Below are 27,136 nucleotides of genomic sequence, written 5' to 3' on the forward strand. Positions count from 1 at the left end.
ACGAAGGGGGCAAACGAGGACAAAATGGCCTTCAAAATAAAATACTCTTTACCTTCCAATGACCCTAATGTAAAATAAGTCCTGCATATTTATTACATGACTTTTTACACACTACAAAAAGTATTATGAGTTTGTAACTGCCGATGTCAAACGCAGTCGACAATGTTCCACGTGTAGGAAATAATTAAAAGTACAGTAGTGTTGTAAACTGAAAACGGCATTATAATTGTGTACATTTATTGTGCAATCTACGGAGCCCCGAAGGCTAAGGTGACATGGAAGGGAAAAAACCCTTTCCGAGATCTCGCAATTTGTAAACCTAACCTCTGGTCAGTCACAATTCAAATTTACGATACTGAGACAATATACCGTGAATGGGCGATACTAAGAGTGAAGTCCGTTTCTAAGACGTTCTTATAACTCCATAAAGGGATCGTGCTTCAATGACAACAGTGTTTTGAGCGAAAGAAAGAAACAAGTACAGTACCCAGTGATTATGGCAACGTAAGATGGCTGCCCTCTGCGCACGTACGCTTTCTTCCTGTAAAGTTGTTTTCCGCCTTGTTTGACCAACCCAGTTGAACCGTGCAGCATCGACTGCGGTCCAAATTTTGCAATATCTACTGCCACCGAACCTTTGCAGAATCTACTGCTGCCGAACTTTTTCAGCATCTACTGCAGCTGAACCTTTGCAGAATCTACTGCTGCCGAACTTTTGTAGCATCTACTCCAGCCGAACTTGCAGCAATGTGGTAAGTTCATAGTTAAATAAATAAAAGTAAAAGGGGGGGGGGGGGGTGCATTGACTCTGTCGGCAGCACCAACATTTATAGGCACTCATATTCGTCATGATTCCATCTATGGTAAGAAGAAAAATGGAACGTATTTGAACAAATGTCAGTAGGAAAAGGTCTTACGTCCAGCTTCAGTGTACTTCGTGTTAAACGTCGCTTGGCTTGTCACCTCAACAAACTTTAGCTTTTTATGGCTTATGTGACACACCTGTATTCATCATAAACTGTTGCATTCATAGCTGATTTCGAAACTACGGTTTCCTCCCACATTGCAAAAACATGCATGGCAGGCAATGGAACACTCTAAATCATAAGTGTCAAACTCAAGGACCACATCATTTTATGTGGCCCGCGAAAACAAATAAAAAATGTCAACTTCCATGATGTTTGATAAAATCTCTACCAAAATTTAAAATTCTCACGTGTAATAAGAGACTCATTGTAAGCATTTTCTTGTTAGCAAACCCTTCATGACAGTAACTTAAATAATAGTGGAATATACTGTAATGATTGACTTTTTATACGGTTTCAGTCATAACGGCCCTCCAACGGAAACGGTAACTAAAATGTGGCCCATGCCAATAATGAGTTTGACACCACACATGGGGATAATTTAGACACTAAATTGGGGACAAAAATGTCCCCATGTGTGAATGTGAGCGTGGATGATTAGTCTGGTAAGGGCTGGCAACGTACGGCATGAAAACTACTGGGACAGGCTCCAGGACTCCCGTGACCCTTGTGAGGATAAGTGGTTTAGAAAATGAATGGATGGTCATTTAGTTCTCTGGATCTGTTATTCCACATGCCTAGGAAATCACACTGTCCCATTGCTAGTGGGGTATTGACACAACAGTCAGCTTTTTTTTAAGAGGTTAACCTCTAACAAAGCGCCATCACGCTACTCAAAATCGCCCATTTATACGGTACAATGTAATGTTTCATCAACAAGTTGTAAACCTTTGATCCGGGGTATATGATTCCAAGCTGCAAATATTTTACTGAGGTCGGCAAGCTCTACATAAGAAAAGCGTGCGAGTCGGTGTATTGCTTGCTGACCCTAAAACATTTCTCCCTCTACAATTTCTTTAAGGCCCTCCAAGATGGCACCTCTCGTCCTGTTCCTGGTGCTAGGGAGCAATGTCATCGGGGAGGAGAGCGTCAGGAAGCCCAACATTGTACTGATTATGGCAGACGACTTGGGAATTGGTGACTTGGGTTGCTATGGTAACTACACCATCAGGTCAGTCCAAATTGACCTTATAGTCCCGCGCCTATGGACAAATACTGTACATGGTACTAGCTTCCTGTTGTCGTCCCATATGTTCCACTTACAGGACCCCCAACATAGACAGGCTGGCCTCAGAGGGAGTGAAGCTGACACAGCACATCGCAGCCGCTCCACTGTGCACCCCGAGCCGGGCAGCTTTCATGACGGGACGCTACGCTGTCCGCTCAGGTCTCCTAATGAAGACTTTTCAAATTTACTTGCCCTCTTTGTTTGTTTACATTTAGCTCGTTTCAGGGATGGCAGGGGAAGGTCGAGCACGGGTTAACTTATTCCTGGCGGGTTCAGGCGGGCTGCTACCCGAGGAGACTACTTTTGCCAAGAGGCTCCAACAACAAGGATATCGCACTGGCCTAGTTGGTAAGAGCTTGGTTATTTGTGGTGCACACTTCATTTTCCCCCAAACTGTGGTCCATGAGCACGCCCTAGTGGTCCAGTAGTGTATTGATTCAAATGGCAGTTTTTATTGTAACCTGTGTATCCTCAACTAAGCATTCCTTGGCTTAGTTGAACAAAAGCACTTATTTTATATTTTTTAAAAACTCACAGGACACCAACCAGACAAAAATGATACATCGTACACTTAAACGAGTCTCAATTTGCTCACAAGTGCATTTAATTGGTGTGAAATGTGGGACTCCTTAGTTGAACACAAAGCTATTATTCTATTGTATGAATGGCAACAGGTGAATACACAGGTGAATTATGTACTTTCAGCCATCCTGTCACGAGATGTCGCGGGAATAGATAGATGAACAAAGTATGCCCCCACCCACCACCAAAAAATATATATGTACTAGACTAGTCATGTAAACATGCTCTGTATTTGATGCAGGCAAATGGCACCTCGGTGTGAACTGCGAGCAAAGGGGGGATCACTGTCACCACCCCAATCAGCACGGCTTCAGCTTCTTCTATGGCTTGCCTTTCACCCTCGTCAATGACTGCAAAGCGAACATGGGGTCAGCCATTTTGGCTAACTTGCAATACGCTCCCCGAAATATGGCTGTGTTGCTTGTGGTTGGTCTTTTCACACTGGTGAGTCTGATTCAGAACTAAGTAAACCCCACCGCATTGAATGTTGCTGTTTTGGTTAGCAATGGAGCTCAGGGCTCAGCAGTTTACTATTCTGTCTGTGTGTGAATTATAGTTTATGAACGTGTGTATTTAAAGTTGTGATCTGTTATGTTTCCTGTGTGTGGGGGGGGGGGCTAAAGGTAACATGCATGTATAAATAGAACATTTACATAATCCTAATAGCAAAATATATACAGTAGTTGGACTGTCTGCCCACCCATCAAAGGTAAAATGGATGGCTCCTGATATATTGATGTCTACTGTAAGCCTAAAGGTCAACAAACCTGCATTGGCTTTTATTGGTGTAAGATGGTTAAATGCTCGCTTCTGCTGGTCTGATACTGGTGTTATTGGTGCATCAGAACGGCAGTGATGCTCAACCACCATGGGAGGTTGGTGGACCACCATTGAAGACCTCATTTATGTTTATTTAGATGACCTTCAGCATTCGCTTTAATCTGGAAACTAGAAATTAAACAACACTCATTTACCAATTCACGAAAAATGAGATATTTGCGTTTGTGTTTGAACTCTTCAAGTAAGAGAACTGAAAGAGTTGTCCAAATCAAGGTTTGGTTCCAGTTTAGACATATTGGGTACTATTGCACTCATTACTTTTCCTAATTCACCAGTACTGGGCCAACTCCTGGTTTCAAAATGGCTGCGCCCATGAAGTTAGGCTTTGTTTCCCACAAAAAATAGGTTCAGTGATTGATGGAGGACTCGAGATAGAGGTACCAAGAACTCGGCTGAGGCTCAGAAGGGATCGAGCCTTTTCTGTTGCCGGTCAATCTCTCTGGAATGACCATCGCAGCCCATCTTTAAAATCCGCCTCAAAACTCACTTGTATTCTTTGGCATTTGACTCAGATTTGTTCTTAGTTTTGCTTTTCGGTGCTTTCTACCGTCTTTGTTTCCGATTTGTTGCTTTACTGTTGTATATGTTAGTTTTGCAGCGATGGTTGTTTGAAAGTGCTCGATAAATACAGTTGAGTTGAGGACTCTGTGCCAGTGAAGCTGCAAAAAACAACAATTTCTGCAAAAACACCTATCGAGATGAAGTAATTCTAGCCATATGAATCACAGAGATATATCAATCCCTCATATTTTATTGCAGCCACAAAACTGCAAATCACTCACCTGCAAAATGACAAAAATGGAGTCCTCCCACTCCACTTCTCTTTAGATCCCTTGATTGCCCCGTCAAGTTGACACATTGGGAGGTGGGGGGTATTGGTGTTTGATCAGTTATGGGTCATATATTGTACTGTAGACACAGTGCAGTGGAGTGAATGAACTACATTCTGGGCTCTACTAAGCCAAGTAATCGTCATGGTAACATACTGTACCGTAGGTAGATATAATATGTCCCCTCCGAATGAATGAAACACTTGTGTCTGTCCACAGGTGTGCGTTTCCGCTTGCGGTCTTGTGGACATCAAACCGTGGATCTTGGTGGTGCTCATCTTGTTGACCTTCCTGGTTCTTGCCGTGTGGTACGTCCCATTTGGACTACTAGCCAGGTGGAACTGCATCATCATGAGGGACCAGGAGGTGGTGGAGCAGCCAATGACACTGGAGACGCTGCCCCACAGGATGCTGACTGAAGCGCAGCGTTTCATCGAGAGGTTAGAATGCTGGGGAGCACTTTTTCATACGTTATTTTTTGGGGGGTGGGGGGACTTTCACATTTTAGGTACATAAGAGAGGATCAACAAGATAAGAGAGTAGAGATGTCCCAATCACATTTTTTTTGTCCGAGTCTGATTTTTTGATTTGAAGTACCTGCCAAGACAGAAGGCGAGAATTTCAATGTACTGCATGTGCTGTTTTCCCCTTGCTAAACGTTCTTTTAACAAAGGGGGTCAATGACAAACATTTTTTTTTTTGCTGTAGTATGTCCAATGACATTTTATCTGCTTTTCTTCCCTTCAGGAATGCTCATCATCCGTTCCTTCTGGTTTTCTCCTTTGCTCACGTCCACATGCCACACTTTGACACGCCGGCTTTTGTGGGCAAAAGCCGCCACGGTTGCTACGGCGACAATGTGGAAGAGATGGATTGGATTGTCGGTAAGCACCGAATTAGAATGCTTACAAGGTTGCAAAATTTGAGTAAAACTTAAATATGCATAACGATATGTTTTAAAAATGTATTAAATTTCCCTCATTTCCTATTGGGGAAAACCGTTGTGAAATCAAATTGGAGAATCCCAGAACACACATAGAGGTTGGCCTGTACATCATGAGTCATGATAAATGGTGGCTAATGTTGTGCTTTTGCAGGCGAGCTAACAAACACTGTGGATTCGTTGGGCCTGGCCAACAACACGCTGATATATTTCACGTCAGACCACGGAGGACATATTGAGGTTTCTCATCCTTTGATTGGCCAGGGAGGAGGATGGAATGGCATTTATCGAGGTATTAAGCAACTCACCCTCCTACATCTACTGTAAACGAAAGACGTCACTTTGTGTTTTTTAATCTAACAAGCTCTGTGCTCATATTAAGGCAATGTTTGAAGTAACATTGTCACATTTTTATGGTCTTACAATTGCTTAAACAATCCTGCTTACCTATAGGACAAACGGGAAAGTCTTGGCTGGCTTTTATTTGTTTAGATTTTTTTTACAGATTTTTCATTTGGGTTGAGGTCTGGAGACTGGCGAGGCCACTCCAGAACCTTGATATTCTCTTTACGGAGCCACTCTTTGGTTTTCCTGGCTGTGTGCTTTGGATCATTATCATGCTGGAAGACCCAGCCACATTTCATCTTCAATTCTCTCACCGAGGGAGGGAGATTTTTGCCCAAAATGTCACAATACATGGCCCCATTCATTTTGCCCTTGATACGGACCGGTCTTCCTGTCTCTTTTGCAGAACACCATCCCCAAAGGAGGCGCAAGGTGAACCAGCGAAATAGACCAAAACAAATAATTTTAAAGTTACCCATCCATCCTGCACAAATCAAGCAAATGATTTCAAAATCAACTGAAGTTCTTTGAATTTTTGTCCCATTCAGGTGGTAAAGCCATGGGGGGCTGGGAAGGCGGCATCAGGGTCCCTGGTGTCTTCCGCTGGGTGGGCAAACTGGCTGCTGGCAGAGTGGTGGATGAGCCCACCAGCCTCATGGATCTCTACCCCACAGTGAAATATTTGGCCCGAGACACACAACCAGACAGGTCTTGATTAGCTTTTTACCCCCAATTTTATGTGGTGCACTTAAAAAAAAATATATATATATATATATATAAATAATGTGACTTTCAATTAAAGACACTTAGATGGTCACAACCTCATGCCGCTGTTGGAGGGGAAGAGGGATCGATCAGAGCACGAGTTTCTATTCCATTACTGTGGCACCCACCTCCATGCAGCGCGCTGGCACCCACACGACAGTAAGTTAACGCACCGAGCAACAGCATCCATATCTAATGGTGGTGTACCAATGTCATGAGATGAAACAATGGAATACAGTGAATCCCTGAATTTGCAAATTAGCAAATTTTATTTTTTGGGGGGGGGAGTTGGGACAGCGGGGGCTCGATATTTACTACACGTCTCAAAGCAGTTTTTTCTTCCAGTCAAAATAAACAGAGTATTATTTCAGTGCCAGTTGGGGGAAATCACGGTGGTGTTTTTTCATTAGCGGATGAGATGTCCTGATTTGTTGGGGGTCCCTGAATAAACCATGTGCACAGTCAAAAAAGTAAAAGCATGTTTCCGTTTCTCTCCCGATGCAGCTATGACTAGCTCGACCGCTAATGTAATCCACATTGCTTTTACAATATGCCTTTATAGCCTAACTTTTATTGTTGTGTCTAAATGCGAAAGGTGATTTTTAACTACATATTACTGTTTGTGCAAAGTGCAAACGGGCATATTTGTTTTCCCGTCTGTGACATCACGTCAGTTTGTGCGAGTGTGTTATTTAGGCCAGTATGCTGGCTCATACAGTTCCATAAATGTACCTGGTGTGAACGTGAACGAGTTTTCATATTCTCCCCGGGCCTGCGTGCGTTTTCTCCGGGTACTGCGGTTTCCTCCCACATTCCAAAAACATGCATGACAGGCTGAGTGAACACTCAAAATTGTCCCCAGGCGTGAGTGTGAGGGTGAGTGTGAGTGTGAGCGTGGATGGTTGTTCGTCTCTGTGTGCTCCGCGATTGGCTGGCAACCGGTTCAGGGTGTCCCCCGCCTACTGCCCGAAGATGGCTGAGATAGGCTCCAACACCATGTGGACTTGTGAGGATAAGCGGATCGGAAAATGAATGAATGAATGAAGATGGCTCTATTGATATTTTTGGTCCAACTCTAGACTACATTGATATCGAATGTGATTTGAGATATCATGGGGGATAATAATGCTTTATGTGGTGATACTGATCTTATGTCCCATCCCAAGTAGCGTCTGTTGTTGTCTGTGTCTCCGTGTCAGTCGCACTGGATTGTTTCACGTTACACTGCTTAACTATACGGCTTTATCAATATTTTGCACCAGTTGACAGTATTGACATATAATGATGGTGGGTTACAAAATCAAAATGCAATAACACTTCTTTGTCGTTTTACCCAGGTGACTCCATCTTCAAGGTGCACTTCGTTACCCCAAACTTTTCCCCACCGGGAGCTGTGGGATGTTATGAAACGCGTATCTGCTTCTGTCATGGAGAACACGTGACGCGGCACGACCCGCCGCTGCTCTATGACCTTCTCCGAGACCCCTCAGAGTCACACCCACTGGGCCCCGACACGGAGCCGCGTTACGCGGAAATCCTCAGTCAGACAGCCGAAGCGGTGCAGAGGCATCTGCTCTCCTTGGCTGACAAACAACCAAACCAGCTTACCTGGGAGAAGATTCTGTGGAGACCCTGGCTTCAGCCATGTTGTGGAACATTCCCCTTTTGTGGCTGCAAAGAAGACATAAGGTCGTAGAAAAAAAAAACTAAACAGTTTGACTTTTCAATTCGAACAGGGAGACGGTTGTAATTTACACTGTATGCCTTTAGAGGGCAGAGTGAGACTATATTTGACCAGCTTTGCAGGCAACCAGGGAGGGGGTCTCGGCTTCAGTGCATGCCATCATTGGGATAGTTGCGATAATTTTATTCATATATATTTCTGTGTGTGTGTGCGCGTGCGCACTTGGTGAGGTGAGACTTGGTCGGTCACTGTGCTACAAAACCGAAGTGGAGAAGATATAAGATAAGATAAGATATCCTTTATTTGTCCCACACTGGGGAAATTTACAAACAATGATATGATAACAAAATAAGATAACAAAATATGATAACAGATTTAGACTAGCGCAAAACAATTTTAAGAGGAATGACTGCATGTTGTGTTTTTGAGGAGAATGTAAATCGACACACCTTTCAATCCCTTTCACAGACATTTTCTTTCATTCTCTAATGAAGATAAATGATTATGGAACTGAATTACAGGGGATATCCTCTTGCGATGAGACCGGCCTGATACAAAATGTTCCCTAAGCATACAAAGGAAGCATCTTAGGAATTATTGCATCTCTCAATTAAGGTTTTTTGTTAGACCAAAATTGAAAAACTCATTCACTCCCAAAGACTTTTTAAAACGTCTTTTCAGACTTGGTCCAGAATTGGCTGATACTGAATGAGTTAAAGACTGTTTAGAAATGTTGGTGTTCTGGAAAGTCGTGGGGGAAGTAATGATTTTGTTGCATTCAGTGCTGATACTAATGTATCTCGGTAACCTTTGAGACAATATTGTCCTGAAACAGGATGAATAGCTGGCTAAGATGCTGGTAGCTGCAAAAAGGAAGGAATTGGAAAAGGTCAAGTGGATATGTACAATTGAGGAAATCTTCAGAATGGAAAGACTAACGCACAGACACTTACTTGCCTGACTTGTGTGCGGGCAGCGTGGGATCGGCTCCCGCTCAGTTACAGTGGTGATTGGGGGTTTGGATGGTCGTTTGTCTCTGTGTGTACCATGCCACTGACTGGCAACCAGTTTAGGGGGCAGTCTGCGTTCCGCCCAAAGTCAACCGGGATAGGCTCCAGCAACTAACTCCCTGCGACCCTGTTGAGGATAACTGGTGTTGAAAATGGATGGATGAATGTTTTCCTCGTCAGGGCTCTCCCGGGCGACAATTTGCAACATTTATTACGGGGATTATTATCTACAAGGCAAGAACGCCTATTATGATTCAAGGATGTTCAGCACAAGGTTTCCTTAGTAACCGAAATACATGTTTATCGTCATGTTCATCCACCAGTTGCCCTTTTTAACCAACACATCACGTTCTACTTGTGTGCTTCATGTGAAACAACTCTAAATTTTACGTAGCATTAACGCAGGGCAGTGACAACACAGAAATAAGTAAGCAAAAGAAATACAAAACGTTGTATGTAATTGGCCCGGGCAGACTCTTCTCACTATTTATTTAAATGAACATAACCTCCACTCTGTGTCTGACAGTCTCTCGTTTGTCATTCAAGCACCTTAATGGATGTGTCCAACAATATAGCGCCCTGAATTCTGCCTAGCAACAAGCGGATGAGAATGAAAATATCTAATGGGCTTGGCGGGTGTGTGCACTTTTTGAAATTCTGCCCAGCAACAAGTGATCTGTCCAACAAATAAGAGCCATATTTTTAGGACTGTCACTATAAATATTTTTAGAATCAATTATTCTATCGATTATTCCATCGATTAATTGAATAATCAGCGACAAAATTATTTTAGCAGTTGAGTTTATGGCAAAATATGTATGTATTTGTATCAAGTGAAACTTGACCAGGAAAGGAATCTCAGAGATGTACTCTATATTTACGATTGATATTGTGATTTCTGTTTTGTTGTTCCATAATGAATTGATTTGTGACTTGTTAGTATTTCTCGTGTGTGAGAGAGATTTCAGACTCTTTCAGGAAGTCAAAAGCTAGGATGTATAGAGTCCCAGTGGACCTGTAAGGATACCCTGTGGCTCTCCATACTGTATCTTCACCAATAAAAGACTGTAAAGACTGTGTGAACCTCTCCAGCCTCAGTGTCATCATTCATCATCATCAGCACTTGGCCCGTCTCCCTGCAGCAGTGGCTGACTGTCAAAACATCAGAGTTGGCTCCAGCAGAAGCCAATAATTGCTCTCCTTCCCATCCCCTATCTCCTCTTCTCTTTCTCCTAGGTCTCCTCAAACTGCTCTCTTCATCTTCTCCTCTTCCTCCTCCTCCGTCGTGCCTGCGGATATTCAGCTTGCATCTGCAAGTGAGTCGGGAAACGTCACGTACATCATTACAGTAATCGTTGCAGTTCCTAGCGGAGTATTCACTCCTCGGCCCCCCACAGCAGAGAAACGTGCCTCCAATCCACTTGAAGTTCATTACAGTCGCTCCTCTGTTCCGCTGTATCTGCGATAAGTAAATCAAGCGGCCGAGCGTCCCTAATGACGTTGGCCTGTACATCAAAGTTAATGATGGCTGGTGGGGTACAATGTTGCTGTCCGTTCATCATGTCATATGTAAGCGAAACATGACCGGCATGGACGCTCACGTGTCGCTTTGCACACGCCGTATATCATGTTAGGGGCGGGTGAGGCCGGTTTCTGCAAAGGTCAATGTTGCGGGGGAAGCCATAAAGCATTTCTGCAACACCCGCTTTGACACACACAAACACAGATCTGGAGAGAAAAGCGGAATATCAAAGGGCGGCTTGAAATAGCTGCTCTGCATCAGGGATGTGGCCTGAGGGAAACAGCCCACATCACCCACACTTATTGTGCACCTATCGAGTATGACCGTGTGTGCTTATTTGAAATGCAGTACAATTAAAAAAAAAGTGACATGAATACTTAATCGGCCATATCTGGTTTACTGTATGATTAATGAGGAGCTTACCAGAATGAGAAAGTATTGTATTCAGTTGAGTTATACTTATGAAGATTTAAATAATGTTTTTTTTTTTTTTTTTAGTTTTTAATCTTAAGGCTCCTTTGGATATGCAGTGGTTATAAAAATAAATAGATAAATAAAGAAGTCTACGTACTCTATTCAAATGGCAGATTTTTGTCATAACAAAAAAAAAAAAGAAAAGATAAATCTTTTGAAAAATATGTCCACCATAAATGTGACCTAGACCGACAACCTGTACCACTCAACAGAATTACGGTCAAGACAAGTCTTCTGGAGCGGGGAAATAATTCTAAACTCGGATAAAGTGGTTGCACAAGTATGCACACCATCCCATAGCTGCGGATGCGTCTGTGCCCAGAACGAAATTACAATTCAAACTGATGCTAAACGGCAGTGAGCACACACTTGCCACCATCTAAAGTGCCTTTGATTCATTCCAAATAAATGTTGACTGCACTGTAAGAAAAATAAAAATAAAAAAAGAATTGGGTAAACTGAAAATTTCAAGGCTAATAGACTTGGATGAAAATTCAAATTGGGCAATGAAAACATATACTTGAAGTTTTACCGATTTAACTGTCCCTTGTATTGCCCCCGAATTTAAAGATATCTTACAGCACAAGTCCACAGTGAGCTTCCATATGATCAGATGGATCCTATTATTCAATGCTATCAGTCAAACGAATTAACTGTACCATGGATCAAAGTGAAGACAAGGTTGAGAAAACATTGAACTGTAGTAACAGTAGCCAGAAATGGACGTCCCTCCAAAATTGATGAAAAATGAGACGACAAGTGGTCAGGGAGGCTGCCAAGAGACCGGCAGCAACAGAAATTTCTGGCAAATAACGGCTGTTTAGTGCATGTGACAACAACCACTCATCTTCATATCATCATCGTCTCGGCTATGGGGTAGAGTAGCAAGCCTTAACCTACAAAGAAATAAAAACACAGTTGACATTTTCCAAATGCATGTGGGTGGAAAAAAAACATGTTCCAATGAAACCAAGGTCAAACTTTTTGGCCGCCATTCCAAAAAGATATGATTGGTACAAACGACACTGTTCATGATCAAACAAACAATATTTACAGTGGAACATGGCAGCATCGTGCTTTTGGGCTGTTTTGCTGGAGAAACTGGAGTCTTAGTTAAGGTGGAGACCTTTCAGAAGCGTCTCATTGAACACCTGTGAGCTGATCTGAAGACTGCTGCACAGAGGAGACACCTTTGCAATCTGACATGTCGGTGCTGCAGCCAATATTTAGTTTGAGGTTGTGCATATTTATGCAACTAATAAATTATTTTTTGTACCAAACCCGACCAAATGAATTGTAAAAAAAAATGGCATCACTGATGTGCAGACTATTGGATTTTATGTAATAGTATTTCTTTAACTGTTTACCTTATTCGTATTTTATTTCATTATTATTTTCCCTTCATTTTAATTTTGTTTCTGCGACACCGTCTGCACTCTGCAGAGTATTAACTTGAATTCACCTGCAGTTTCTCCGAACTTTTTCCGGTTTGGAGGAAACACGTTCAGAAGGCAAATGTCAATCTGCAGGGTGCCACTCACACGTTTAAAAGACACGACACGATACGGTATGTAATTATCGTCTGAGTTTTATATTAAAAATTCTTAGCGCGCCCAGACGAAGTAGCTACAGTTTACGAGCTCATGGTGGCGTTGTAAGCATTACAACCGAGCAGGGCTTGCAAAAGAAACTTAGAGACGTCATAGTTTGTTATATTTGAGACTTTGCCTCAGTTGTCTTGAACTAACTACTCTAAAAGGTGCCCCTAGGAAATATTTTGTGGCTTTAAAAGTTGCTACATGTATTCTTTTATTATTTTTGGATGTTTTTTTTTTAAGACAGTCAATGCAAATCTCCAAAATGTACCTTTGGCCAGTCATTTGCTTGATGTTGCATTATTTGTGTTTGACTTCACGTGTAAAATGTCCACAGAAATGTCTTTCAGTATCGCATTGTTAGGCTTGACTTTATTTACAAAAATAAAATAAATCGTGAACCACATACTGTAATAGCTTTTATAACATGAAACGAACTCCTCACATTTAATGGCAACTGCATTAATAATCGAAAACAAGTATTTAAATAATAAAATATCAACTATAAAATAGTCATATGGCTTTGCATCAGCCTTGGCCATTTGTGTTTGCTTAGTCAGCGTGTGTGCTTGAAGGGCTAACCTACGACTTGTGGACATGGACTGGTCTTCTTATATGGATGTAATTAAGAACATTTTGGATGGATTGACACGGTTGGACCATATGCCGAGTTTGGATTTAACGCCGGTATCTAATTTTAATTTTGTGATGTCTGTCTATTTCCATGTAGATTTCAACTGACAAAAAACTGTTAGGGCTGTATTCATTGTGGCAAAACATATGAAACCACTCCCATGAACCTAAATTACTTGTAAGTAACTCCGCAAGCAGTGACACGGAAGTAAACATAAGCACGTAAATAATACAAATATTATGTTGCATAACGTTTAGTTGGCCTGGCCTTCTCTCCTCCTCCCATTGACCTCCAGATTACTCCTTTGGCTGCCATCTGCAATTATTTTCATTTTTTTGAAATGTTGCATTGTCCGTGATTTCAAAGCAGTTTAGCTTTATCGCATGTGTTTGTCAATGTGTTTTGTATTGTCTGGGCCGACAGACACGCCAACAATTGATGTATTTCCATGATGTCAAGCTTGGTGTTACGGGGCATATCTGATCCATATTTACGCTGCAGTGGCAGTATCCATATCTATCTGATTTTTATCTCCGTTTGAAATAGGCCCAATTTCTCATCCAAACATTTCCATTTACATGCAATCTCTTTACGCTACCGTACCACGTTGTTCCACTTGAGAGCTAACCCAATCCAGAATGTGCCATTTGAACAATACAGCCATAATGTGAAACAACACATACGATGTATCATTTATTGTTGCACAATCTTTCAGCTTGCATGTACTGTGCAGTATTTCCTACAACCACAGATTCACATTTGCATCACACCAAAGCACACACGCTTATCAATGTTGCTATAAACATGTTTCTTTTGTCGGATACAGGAAATGTTTAGAGAGGTGGGGTTTGATGAGAAATGGATAGCTTAATAAGCAAGCTAATGGGACAAGTACTTCTCAACTCTGTCTCTCTCTCGCTCTCACACACACACACACGCACACACACACAGGCTTAGCTTATCTCCTGGACCTTTTTATCTGACAGAATTTGGCTGGGAGCGTGAGCTCATAAACCTCTTCTGGGTGTACTTCTTTTCCAAGTTAGCAAAAAGAGTCCACTGCTGCAGGAATGATGAATGACTCTCGCTTATTGAGAAGGGGTCAGAGCAGCCATTTTAATTTGGTCAAATTGCAATTTTTATCAAGCAAACCGCCTCCTATATTGGACACCTGATCCGAGACACAAACATAACAAGCTGCCTCAGTCTGTATTACATCTCATGCCGCAGATGTTCAGGTCACTGTTCTTTTTTTAAATTAAATATAGGCTGTTTAATGCGTGATGTACGGCCTGCATCTGTTCCCTGCTAGTGATGGGAAATGATTTAGACAGCTCGTATTTTATTGTCCCGGACTTTTGTTCGGGCAAAACACTCCTTTTTGTCCTAAATAAAGTAGGTCAGATTGTACTGTAGAGCTTGGTTGGTGGGACACTACGGAACTGAAGTCTCATATTTACAACACTTTAAACTCAACTGTCGTAGCTTTTTTACCAATGATGGATGTTTGAATACAATTCCTTGATCAAAAATACAGTCAGGACGGTTATTCTTATTTTTTTTTTTTAACCACTATCTTAACTCCTGTTTCTATGTCAGAGTCATACAGACTGATTTAAGAATGAAGCTAACCCCCTTCTAACATTCCATACATTATCCAAGGTTTACTGCTGTTGGTGTTTTAATATCAACTCACTGTAATTTTAATGACAGATGCAGAATGGATGGTGACGTAGCGCACATGATGCAATGTTTTCTTCATTCATTCATTCATCTTCCTAACCGCTTGGTCCTCACTAGGGTCGCGGGGGGTGCTGGAGCCTATCCCAGCTGTCTCCGGGCAGTAGGCGGGGGACACCCTGAATCGGTTGCCAGCCAATCGCAGGGCACACAGAGACGAACAACCATTCGCACTCACACTCACACCTAGGGACAATTTAGAGTGTTCAATCAGCCTGCCATGCATATTTTTGGAATGTGGGAGGAAACCGGAGCACCCGGAGAAAACCCACGCAGGCCCGGGGAGAACATGCAAACTTCACACAGGGAGGCCGGAGCTGGAATCGAACCCGGTACCTCTGCACTGTGAAGCCGACGTGCTAACCACTGGACTACCGGGCCGCCCGCAATGTTTTCTCTGCGGGTTAAATGTACAAAAAAAAAGAGTTGAAAAATGACAGCAGTCAATCTAATTGATACGAGACGTTGAACCAGTAAGCCGCGGAGATCAAGTGGGTAAAGGAATCATCAGAGAGTCAACAGGCGGTTGCAATAATTGCACGACTAATCGAAAATTGAGAGTAGCGCTCTCGGAACGAGAATGGCGCGCAAAGCCTCATGAGAAGTAGAGGGAGGCCACACATCGGGGGAAAAAAAGTCCTCGACAAGGAGTCATTGAAGTGGTCCTGCATCACTAAACAAGGATGAAGCGCGTGAGGAGGCATAGAAAAGGTCTCACTCCTTTTAATTAAAGCAAACACGATGAAGCACTTGAAGATTTGGAATGTTATTCATACAGGCACTTTAATTTTGCATTATGAAAACTGTAAAACGAAGCAAACCTGTTTATCACTGTTGTTTTTGTTCCAGTTGGGGGTTGAATCATCGTTGTGTGTCTGTCTTAATTTGACGTAATGCGCTTTCCCAGAAAAATGATAGCTCAGCTACGACTATACTGAAAACCTTATCACACTTGTACGTGTATAAATCCTACGCCACTCTCTTCTTTTGGATTATTATCATATTATTTGACAGATTTCCCATGAAACATTCCTTGATAAAGAATTGGTGAAGTTATGGTTATCATCCCGATTAAGATTCCAGAATGCAAAAATACAATTAATATCCACTTTTTACTGTAATACAGCCGCTTGTCAACAACACCCAAAGTGCAGATCATCATAATTTAACATGAATGCATGATCCAAGGAAATGTTAACTACACACCCACCCAAAAAAAGGGGGAAAAAAACACAGGTTGATATCACTTTGGTGTCAACAGAAAGTAATCACATTCAAGATAGGGTGATGGACAAAAGCCTACTATTAAATTTGGGGTTGCTGTATCTGTATTTTTATTAGGTAGCCCAGAATGATGACTTAATTTATTTGACCGATTTGGTTCCAAAACCGAGAATCGATACGGTACCAATCTTTGTGACTTTTTTAAAATTTTTGTGGCAATAATTGATCTTTTATTTTTTAAAAGCAATCCCCCTAAAAAGTATATTTCAATTGTTAACATTTGATTAATAAAGAAAAAGCCATTTAAAACAAAGAAGCCAATGGAGTAAAAATAAATGGTATCCCACTTTACAATGAATAAACTGTATGTATAATAAAAACAATACATTCAATTCAGTGGGGACTAGCAGATGGACCTCACTGTATAGGTGCCGGAAAGATACGGATTCCCTTTTACTCTTTTATTCCAAATTAGTTTGTGTTGTTGAATGGATTGCCTGAAAGGTCAAAATGAGCTCCACATTTCGAGTCGCCATTATTGAAATGTGCTATGACAGTGAACCGAGTGGCCACCGGCCAGTGTCCTGGTTGATGTAATTGCAGACCAAAGCAGTCGCGCCAACATAACGCATAATAATGGCTCATTACAGAGTTCGTCTCCCACATCATTACTGGTGATGTCCATTCCAAGCCAAAGACCAAATATAATATCAGCCCAGAGTGTCTGCGTGCATGAGAATGCAATTTGAAGGCTGATTTGCTGAATGTCAACCGAAATATTTATGCCTCGCGATTGCAGGATGCGGTCTTAAGTGAAATGATAGATGTTTTGGGGCGGACATCTTATCTTGAGGGAGAAAGACGGATGGCATAAAACACTGAACGGGCAGGAAGGAGGCAGCGTAGTCTGGACCACTGATGGAAGTGTTTGTCATCGCAGGAGACGAGATGGGATAGTGCCACGGAGGAGAGTTCGGGGAGGGCATAATAATGACAAAAAGCCAAGAGGGTAATCGAAGCGTGGGTCATGTTTACCCACAGGTGTGGGAGTGAGTCGGGGAGCGATGGCGAAGAGGCTGAAGGTGGAGCGGTGACAGAGGACTGAAGGGTCACTCTGTTTGCTTGAGGAAGGAACCAAGATTGAGAGCTATTGAGGTGTAGACACAGGAGAAATGATGAAGGGAGACAGCCCGAGATGGAGAGAAGGCCCCTGGCTTTGAAAAGACAGAAGGGTGATGAGGCAAAGGGGGAGCAGAAATAATCAGAGCCCAAGAGCAGGAAAGTCTCAGGAGGAAGGCGCACACGTGAGACGTAATCTAAAGAGAATACCGCAGATGCAGAATACATAAGAAAGTCATTCAGTAGCCTTATTGAGAAGAGTTATTCTTCGGGGACAAGTGCCAGTAGACACTGAATGATTTATCTGTCCTCTGAGTGAGAAAGAAAGAAAGAAATATCTGCAAAACTTCTGTCAAACCGGACCTGTCTATTGCTGATGTCTGGACTTCAGCCACCGTGACTCATGTCGCCCTGACTCATGTCCCTCTTCTAATGATCTACAACTTCAGCTGCGCATCCAAAATTTACTCTCTTGATACTCAAGTTCATACTCAAGATACTTGGAAGTTCAGTTGTGGAAACATGAATTGTTTTGTTGGCACATTTCGGGAAAAAAAAAACACAAAACTGTTAGCATGTTGTGCGCGTCGCCGTTTGTGCGATGAGGGTTCAGCCTGTCTCGAGCCTAATTCCGACTCACGCGACTCGTCTCTCGAGCATTGATGGCGGTGTAAAGGCGGAGCAAGATGCGATTGCAGTCTTTTTGTTCGACTGCGTTCAAGCGAGCTCCGAAATGTCAGAGCATTCACACCTGTTGACAAGCGTGTATTTCCTGCACTTATAGCGTGTAACACTACCAAGACAACACACACACACACAGTATTTCCACCAGGAATTGTGAGTCTCCTTCCCCAAACCAGATGTCTGCCTTCGTACCAGGACAGACTTGTCAGAGGGGGCAGAGGGCCATCCAGACAGCCGGGAAGTACAAAACAGGAGATGTATGCTAACTGCTAGCTTATCTAATGAGCTACACTGCCGTTCTAAACTGTTCAAGTCATTTTTAATGTGATACGTGACCTGGGAGTCACGTTATACAAACACTAATCCTTGATTCTTTTGTGAGTGGTAGCCACATGAATAACAGAACCATTAAAAGTGTGCGTTTAAATGTTGAAAGATTGTATCAATGTTTGGCCCAGGTGCTCACTGAGTGAGCTCAGTCAGTGTATCATTATTGATGAGTTGCTTGCTTCATTCTGAGGTTCTTGCTGATGGCCGTGTCAGAGGTGACGTCTTCCTCCGGCGTGAGAACATGATGACCTGACCGAGAAACGGATGAGCGGGAAATGGTGGAGAAGAACTCGCTGAGTCACTGAAGTTGAAAGGAACACGGAAAGTGAGAGGTGGGTGAATGCAACCATCAAAGGGTGCCGTGGCAGTTGGAGGTGAGTGAAAGAATAAGAGAGGAAGGGAGATCAAGCGTGGAGAGATGGGTAAGGAAGGGGTAGTTTTATGTAAAATGAACTCTTGTGTCACAGTGAGGCTTGTTAACGGCATCCCGTTTCAAAAGATTCTGGACAACAAGATAAAGAAAGTGCCTGGCTTTTGCAAGGCTGGCGATAATTGCGAGCAGTTTGCATTCATTGTTGGTGTTCTCCTTTTCAAGATTTGTTGACAATAGTCAAGGTCCAAATCCAGAAGCACAATAAACATGAACAAAAGACCTGAACCTAATGGAAGAGAAATGACGAAAACATCAACAAGCTTCGCAAGGCAACTGTTCTCCCTTTCAATTGCAAAAGTTGAGCTTTTTGTAGCGAAGGTTCGACAACATTCACTGACCGAGGCTAACACAATTCATTTTCATAATTCAGTCAGCCACTCACGCCCACGCACCAGGCGGTTGACCCTCGCGCACCTACCAATTCGCCGCAGTGAAAAAACTGCAACACCTTGTGTTTTTTTTTTTTAATCTGGAAGTGATGCTATGAGGTGCCACCTACTGTATAATGTGCTATATTGTTTTTTTTATTGAACTACAAAGACCTTGGTCCGATTGTCAACGATGATACCAATTGCAGCTATGGTATAAGAGTCATATTTTATAATAAAAATATAGCATATAGTATAAAAATATAAATAAATATTAAATTCATCTTCCGAGCCGCTTGATCCTCACCAGGGTCGCGGGGGGTGCTGGAGCCTATCCCAGCTGTCTTCGGGCAGGAGGCGGGGGACACCCTTAATCGGTTGCCAGCCAATCGCAGGGCACACAGAAACGAACAACCACTCGCACTCACGCTCACACCTAGGGACAATTTAGAGCATCCAATCAGCCTGCCACGCATGTTTTTGGAATGTGGGAGGAAACCGGAGCACCCGGAGAAAACCCACGCAGGGAGGCCGGAGCTGGAATTGAACCCGGTACCTCTGCACTGTGAAGTCGATGTGCTAACCACTGGACTACCGGGCCGCCCCTAAATAAATATTAAAAAATATAAAAATTATATAGTAAGAGTCATATTTTATCATCAAAATGACACTGGAAGTATTCTGATAAAGCAAAACACGTGTGTCTATAAACTGCTCCAAAAATAAAAGGAAGACTTGGAGTTACGTTGAGCTGTTTAAGTGTTAACTTTTTTTAAAAAAAAGATATATACACACACACACACAGACGAAAATGTAATTTTGTTGCGATAGTACCGGTAATTTTTTTTTTCTTGCTTATCTGTTACATCTGCAACGGCGTGCAAATCACATTTCAAATCGTGGCAAGACTCACGAAAACTCGTTGCAAAGCAGTGAGTGACATTTCACTTGCCTTGTGCAAGCGAAGTGGTCCCACGGGCAGCAACCACACCCCACCGATGGATTTGTTTTTCTTCATTTTGTCCGGTTTGCTTGATTTGACTCGTCGCTGTCTGTCTTGGCCTTCCACTTTGTACAACTTGCCACCACAATTATAAACATACAGGGCGTTGAAATACAGAGTCATGGTAAGAACTGAGCAGCATTATCTTTGTCAAGACAAACTATTGGATGAAGTTCTTGTGTTGGAAAAAAAATCTGTATTATCAATGACTGGAAATTGCGCACCCGTCCACAGTTAAGAAGTGGACATTCATTCTCTCAGGCTTGCCACTGTACCAATCACGTTGGGTTTCATAAAGACCAACAACAGATGATGGAGAACACCTGCTGCCTGACCTCCCCAGCGTGTCTTCAATTTGTTGGATAGCATAGGAAAAACAAATGGGTGGTGATTCATCAAAAAAACCTTTGCAGCTTGAATACAGCATTGAAACTATTTAGCACATGCAAACACTCATTGCTCGACAAAGGCTAAATCATAACTGCACTCAAGGACAATAGGGCATATTCCAGCCAGACCTTTGAAATGAATGAAGTCTTATTGACTTGAATAGAAATCTGTAACTTTTTGCACATACTTATTTTGAATATGCCTTTTAGGGTGTTCCGTTTTAGGACCGAAAGTTGCAAAAACTAAAAAAAAGGAAAATGTTGGGCTTATTTGAGCCCTTGTGAAGCACTAAGGTCTCGTGAGAACTGCTCGCTCCCGTGGCCTTGTTGTGTGACTTTGCGGCATATTGCAATTCTGGAAAAGTTTGCTCACTTTCCAAATCGTACGACTGTAAATTACACAGGTACAAGGCAGTTGTCATGTACAACGTAGTTTGGAACACCTGCGTGTGACGTTGTACCGGTAAGTCAATCATTCTCAATACCGTTTGGCTGTCGCCGATGACTCAGATGGACCGGGGTCGGTCTGAAATACTGACGGCAACTCACTGATGGACATTCCGGACCGACATTGCCCACTTGTGGTTATTTCGCCTTTTGGTACTGCATTGTGTCCTTTTTCTGGATGCACCCCGCCTGCTGGCCAAAGAAAGCTGGGGTAGGCTCTAGCACGCCCGCGACCCTTGTGAGGATAAGCGGGTTAGATAATGGATGGATATTGTGCATGCAAAGCAATTGCCGCTCTAGAATGTAGAATTTTGTGGGAAAATAACTGCTTCCTTCCATTAAACCCATTTAAAAAAAAGCTTATCATACCGCTTAGAGAAAACTCTAGAGGTTTTAAAAGCTACTTACCGGTACTTTTAAACCACTGTCTACCTTGAAACCATTATCTGGCTAATGCCCACTAAGTAACCCCTTCAAAGGCCTGATGTAATCTATGAATCCAATATTTCTGACCAAAAACAAAATCTATCGTATCTCATCATGCTGCATGTCCTAACACAAACGATCTTGACAAAATAAGACCATTCTCATTGTGATGGCTCGCACTGGAAAACCCATCAATCCGTCATGTTTTGCAGGGCCATGTGTCACATTCTAGCTGAGTTAGAGTGAGAGGTGGCGTACATCATGGAAAGTGACCTGTCAATCGCAATACCGATTCACAAAAACAGATTTGCATCGTGGACAATGTGGAGTTTTAAATAAACCTACATTTTGAAGGAGTATGTGTGTGTGAGGAATCTGGAATATGAAAAGGTGAAAGGTCTTGATGAGAAGGCTTAATTTAGTTATTTTGTTATCAAAATGCCAACAACAATGAATAATGTGGGCAATTTAGGTGTATGAGTCAGCCGTTGGAAGCAGTCCTTTTTTTAATCACTGCTCACAGCATAAATGGCACTTTCAGATTTTAAAAACCTTTCATTTTCAGCCAAGATAGAGCAGTGATGAAGCAAGTTCTTTTCTACTGCTGCCAACAAATATTTTGCTCTTCACCTCTCCCAAAACCAAAAAGGCACTTAACAAAGTTAACAGCGCATTTATTCTCGTCATTTTAACTTGGAATCCTACATTCTTATTAACGCTAATTAGCAGTTGTCACTTGCCAGACAGCGTGGATTTGGATGATCATTTTTGTCCACAGTTTCAGAAAACAACCACTGCTGAGTTTTCCTACATAAAAGATACATTTGAGTGTTGTTCTCAAAGGTATTGGATGTTGCATCACTCAGCCCATAAGATGGTGTGGTTGAAAAAGCCTTAAGACAAAGCCAAGTTGTGTTTTTAAAGACTAACGGCTCTAGTTTTTCGTGAGTGGTGTAAATCTTGTGCGGAGCATGGCATAGGTATGCGCAGAGGCGGATTAGACCCAATGTCGGAAATTTTGTCAAAGAGCGCAGGCTGGCGGATCTGCGAGAGAGGTGATGCGCCGCTGTGGGTGTGGTCACAGATGATTTCAAGCATGACGAAACAGATCCTTGTAATCAGTTTAAGCGCGGTAGCCGCTTCAGTAGCCGCGCACTAGACTCTCAAGATTGTGGCAGGACATCCGCGCCCTGATTTGGGGACCCCCCCCACACCCCCCCTGAACATTTACGTGCCCCACACCCACCCAGTGGAAGTAGAGAATGTTTCGAATATTTGATGCCTGCTGTTCACATATTTATGATTGAAATATGTCAGAGCTGTTGCACCTGGTTTGAGCAGGCGTAAGAGACGGTGACATGTTTAAGGCCTTGTGCGTACTGCGCGTAGCATATTGTAATAGGCGGCATCCACTCAAGGTTGACTGAGTTTTGCTTCATAGAGTTGGCGAGCAGATTCCTCTATTTGTCTGTCCAAATATGTACCAAGGCCTTAAGGGCATATTTTCCCCCCTTGCTCTTCTGACTCTGTTTGAATTAGAGGGTCATGTTCCTTTCAACACCTCACTCTTAAACCAGCTAATCCACGGAGCCACAGAGAACACGATGGCAAGATGACATCATCTTTTCTTCGTTTTCTTTCATCTGTCATGATTGCTAAACTTCCTCTCACAAGTATCGAGTGGTAATGTCTGTCGTTAATACTTTTTAATGGGCAACAACTATATTTGGTAACAAAAGTGGATGCTTAAATTGAGCCCTGACTTCCCTCCCTGTGAGGCAGTAGAATGAAGAATAGGTAATTATTTAGAGAAAAAAAATCCGTAGTCAATTCTCACTCAAACTATCTCAAATTTTAATGAGATGGGTTTAATGTTCAACAGTCTTTTTTCTTGTGCGTGTTAGTTTGCTGTTTTACTTTTGATTCAGGGTGAAGAATAACATTCACTGGCAATGAAAAAGCTTGTTACATGATGTTCCATCACAATCAAACTAAAGTGTGCAGTGTGCCTTTTCCAGGAAATTCCGCAAAATAAAAATATTTTTTATAAACTGGAGAGCAGGTCTAGTTATGGGGGTGCACATGTTGAACATTTGTAAAGCGCAGTTATAAAATCCTTTTTTATTATTGTTATTATTTTTTTTGCATTGTTTCGTGACCCTTATTAAGCCAAGGCACCCACCACCCCGCCAGCCTTTGTGGTGGGTCCTCATTCTGACACAAAATAAACTCTGGTGGTCATTTAACACATCCGCTTGCACATCATCTTCATCCTCACAGTCACCCTTTGCCATTTCACATCTCCACATGTCCGACGCGGACATGTGGCCCCTCTCACACACACACGCCACCATTTGGCTGGTACACACGCACGCATCGACAAACACACAAGGGACACCAAGCACCAGTTGTGAGTTGACTCAGATCCCCTCCGGTTTGCTGACTCAGAACGCCATCCTGTTAAATTTCTGATGGTGTTGCCTGCGCTCCCGGCAACCTGTCATCCACGTACAAAGACACACACTAGCGTTGATTTGCCCAGATTAATCTCCTTGTGCACTGCATCACGCTGACATGCACACAGATCATTAAGGACGCTTGAATACGTCCACGCCAGTGTCTGTTTAGCGCTCGTAAATTCACGCAAGAGCAGAGGCAGAGATGAAATGTATGCAGATCCGACTTTTCCATCACAGTTGATTTCTCAGCAACCTCGTTGGACAAAAGAGGCATGCAATGGTTTGGACTCATTGCTGGGTTGCCATGGATACAACACTGAAATTGAACATCCTTAAAAAAAAGCCATTTAATTTATTAAAATGCTACAGGCATAAGATTACACATGCAATATTTCTCAACAGTGTCCAAACTAAGCATTATCTTTGCCAAGACAGAATTTGTTGATACAACTCGTATATTAAATCTCACTAGGTTGTGCAGGTGTACCTAATATTGTGACGAGTACGAGAAGTTCCTGTATATGCAACCAGCTACATATTTAATGAAGTGCGGGAAGTGGTTTCACTCTCGAGACCACTTTCAATAGTTGTTTAATTTAACAGCTCCCCACATAGTAAAGTTCAAACTAAACAGAAAATGGTAATCCAACTTGTACATAATCTTGCTCAGCAAATTAGAGCTCAGGACTAAGCATATAAATAGGATGCACTAAAAAGTATCCACAGGCCGGGGAAGGGAAACACTGCAGAATGAAGCAATTCATCGTGTTTTTAAAAATTATTATTATTTCTTTTTAGAATGAGACAGACGAGCTAAAATCAATATTGTAAAACGGTACTGATGAGTAAACCACTAGCTGTAATGTAATTAATCAATGTATTCTGTATAGACACATTGTTAGGAAATATTTTCATTCAAGGAAAACAAACAGAACTGTATTGATGTATTTTTTCAGGCAATAAATAATACAAATGGGTTTCTTTCACCTAATGGCTGACCACCATTCTCTGCCTAAAAATAGCAACAAAGGATTCAGGATTTGGAGGAAAGTCTTACGGTTTGGGGCCAGGGTTTTGCCGTTAGAATTTAGTATTGAGACTGGTGTTTCAGGTTATCATTAGGGGTTAGGAATGAGATTTTTGGGTTTAGAGTTTGCTCAAAACTGGAAAATGATTCAGTTATTTCTCTACAGGACACTTGTTCTAAGTAGCCTCTTTAACTTCCATAAAAACACAGGCTTGAGTGTCAAGACCTATCACTGGGGAGTCTAAAAATGTGTCTCTTTGTCGTTCTCTCAGATGCATCTCTTCTTTTTATTCCCGCCCTCTGTAGCTTTTATGCTGTCTCAAACCTTTTAGCACTTGCATGAGACCTAATTTTCCCTGTGATAAAGAATTAAGACGGCACAGCTGTGCTGTCACAGAGTCCTACAAATTTAATCTCCTAGAGAAATCGGGGGGGGGAAACAAGCGTTGGACTTTCGTTTAATCAGGAAGGGGATTCAATGTTATTTGGCTAGCATCAGTGAAGCTTCTCACGAACGCAGCTCATATTTTATGTGTTAAACTCTAGGCCCGTGGGCCATGTATGTGAAAACTTTGTATATACATTTTTGACAGACTGTAGTTTTTGAGGAAACTTGTCACATTGCTCCAAGAAGGGTGTGAGGTTTGATATCCAGTAGACTAATGACACTAGGTGCTAGTGTTAGCCGCTAGCTACTTATTGGCCGATAGCCCAGCTGCTCTTTGCTTGACATTTGTCTTTAAAAGCTAGTGTATTGTTTTGCGTTACAATACTCTTGTTCATGCCATATTGGTTTCACGTTTCCTCTTTTGTTTGCCAAAAGCCAGAGGAGAAATAGTAAAAGGACTTTTGTTTGGCAATTTAGGGAATTACAAAATATTTTCTTCATCAACTATGGGTCCTTTTTTTTTTTTTTTTACTTTTTTAAAAAATTATTTTTTAACATTATTGTTAGTCTGTCTTATTCTCCTGTGTTTTGTATTCATCGTCATCCCAAAGGTTAACTAAATTGGCTCGAGAGCCATGACAATTTTTAATATTATACTCCCCTTCTGCTCTGAGCTCATCGCACTATTCAGTTGTCCACATTCATCATCCTTCCATTCACATTGCCCAAACAAGATTTTTTTTTCATCCAACTCTCGAGAGGGCTCCCATGAATCCACTGCCATTGTTTCACATATAGCACTCGTACATCTGCCGATTTATTGCTTTTTCCTCCTGTCCTCCCTCATACTTGTCTATCTGGTCATGCATTCCTTTATGTAGTCCTCAAATCCTGTTATCCACTGCTAATCTTTCCAATCCTGATTCACTTGGCAAGCTCACCTGCTGCAAGATTGTTGTCATGAGTCATTATCTCCGCCACCTGTAGCGTGTGCATCTGTGTCAATACATTCGCATGGGCTTTCGATGCATTTCAGGAGCAGCAAATGTGTTAGGCATATGTGTTTTCTGTTTTTCATCATGTTGAGACTTGATATTACAAGCCACATGGTTTCCTACGCGTCGTACATCCCATACATTTCACTAGACTGTAGTTACAGGAAGCAAATCAGTGTAGAAATAAGAAATTCTTCCAGTCACATGGATTGATAAATCCACCACAGCATGACCAGATGGACCTTAGATGATATAAACAGCACAACTTTCTCATGACAACATCTGTCCATACAGTCAGTCCAAGTTGCTTACCACATATTCACTGTGCTTCATAGTTGGCAAAATGTTAGTCATGGTAGTGGGTGCGTCGTTACCGCATGTGTAGTTTACAAGGAATGCAAAGCCTGGCCTTGCATGTGGTCACCATCGTCAAAATGACCTTCAGTCCTTTGCCTGCTGGCACTTCTTGATGGTTCTCGTTGAATCCGGTGTGGTAATTATGTATGATTAATTATTGCTAGACCCAAAGGTTGGGGCTGTCATTTTTTCCGCTATACTTACTGTATATCTTGAGTTACTCCACAATTGCCATCCCCAGGAAACAGCCAGCTACAAATTAGAAGGTTGCAGATTGGATTTCCCCAAGCCCCAGAGGCAGATGGTGAAAAGACATGCGACTTTTTCATAAAAATAAGTCGTGCTTTAACCAAACTGTGAATCAAAGTTGTCTCGTGAATACATTTAGTCCCCTAGTCACTGTGTTGCATGCACACTTCATCGAGACAT

General features: G+C 42.2%; 2 protein-coding genes across 2 annotated transcripts in view; one reads left to right on the top strand and one right to left on the bottom strand.

Annotated features, from left to right (window-relative positions):
- The window catches only part of LOC127611119 (neuroligin-4, X-linked-like), a 273,291-nt gene that overhangs the window by 126,824 nt on the left and 119,331 nt on the right, over positions 1-27,136 (bottom strand). The gene's annotated exons all lie outside the window — the stretch shown is intronic.
- Positions 516-10,180, top strand: arsh (arylsulfatase H). The gene is made up of 11 exons (XM_052081479.1): positions 516-752; positions 1,888-2,037; positions 2,132-2,253; positions 2,320-2,442; positions 2,918-3,120; positions 4,566-4,786; positions 5,094-5,230; positions 5,444-5,581; positions 6,183-6,342; positions 6,437-6,558; positions 7,737-10,180. Exons 1-11 carry the CDS (start codon positions 748-750, stop codon positions 8,093-8,095), a joined length of 1,740 nt encoding a protein of 579 aa, XP_051937439.1. The 5' UTR covers positions 516-747; the 3' UTR covers positions 8,096-10,180.

This window comes from Hippocampus zosterae, chromosome 12, assembly GCF_025434085.1.
Source record: "Hippocampus zosterae strain Florida chromosome 12, ASM2543408v3, whole genome shotgun sequence".
Taxonomy (NCBI): Eukaryota; Metazoa; Chordata; class Actinopteri; order Syngnathiformes; family Syngnathidae; genus Hippocampus; species Hippocampus zosterae.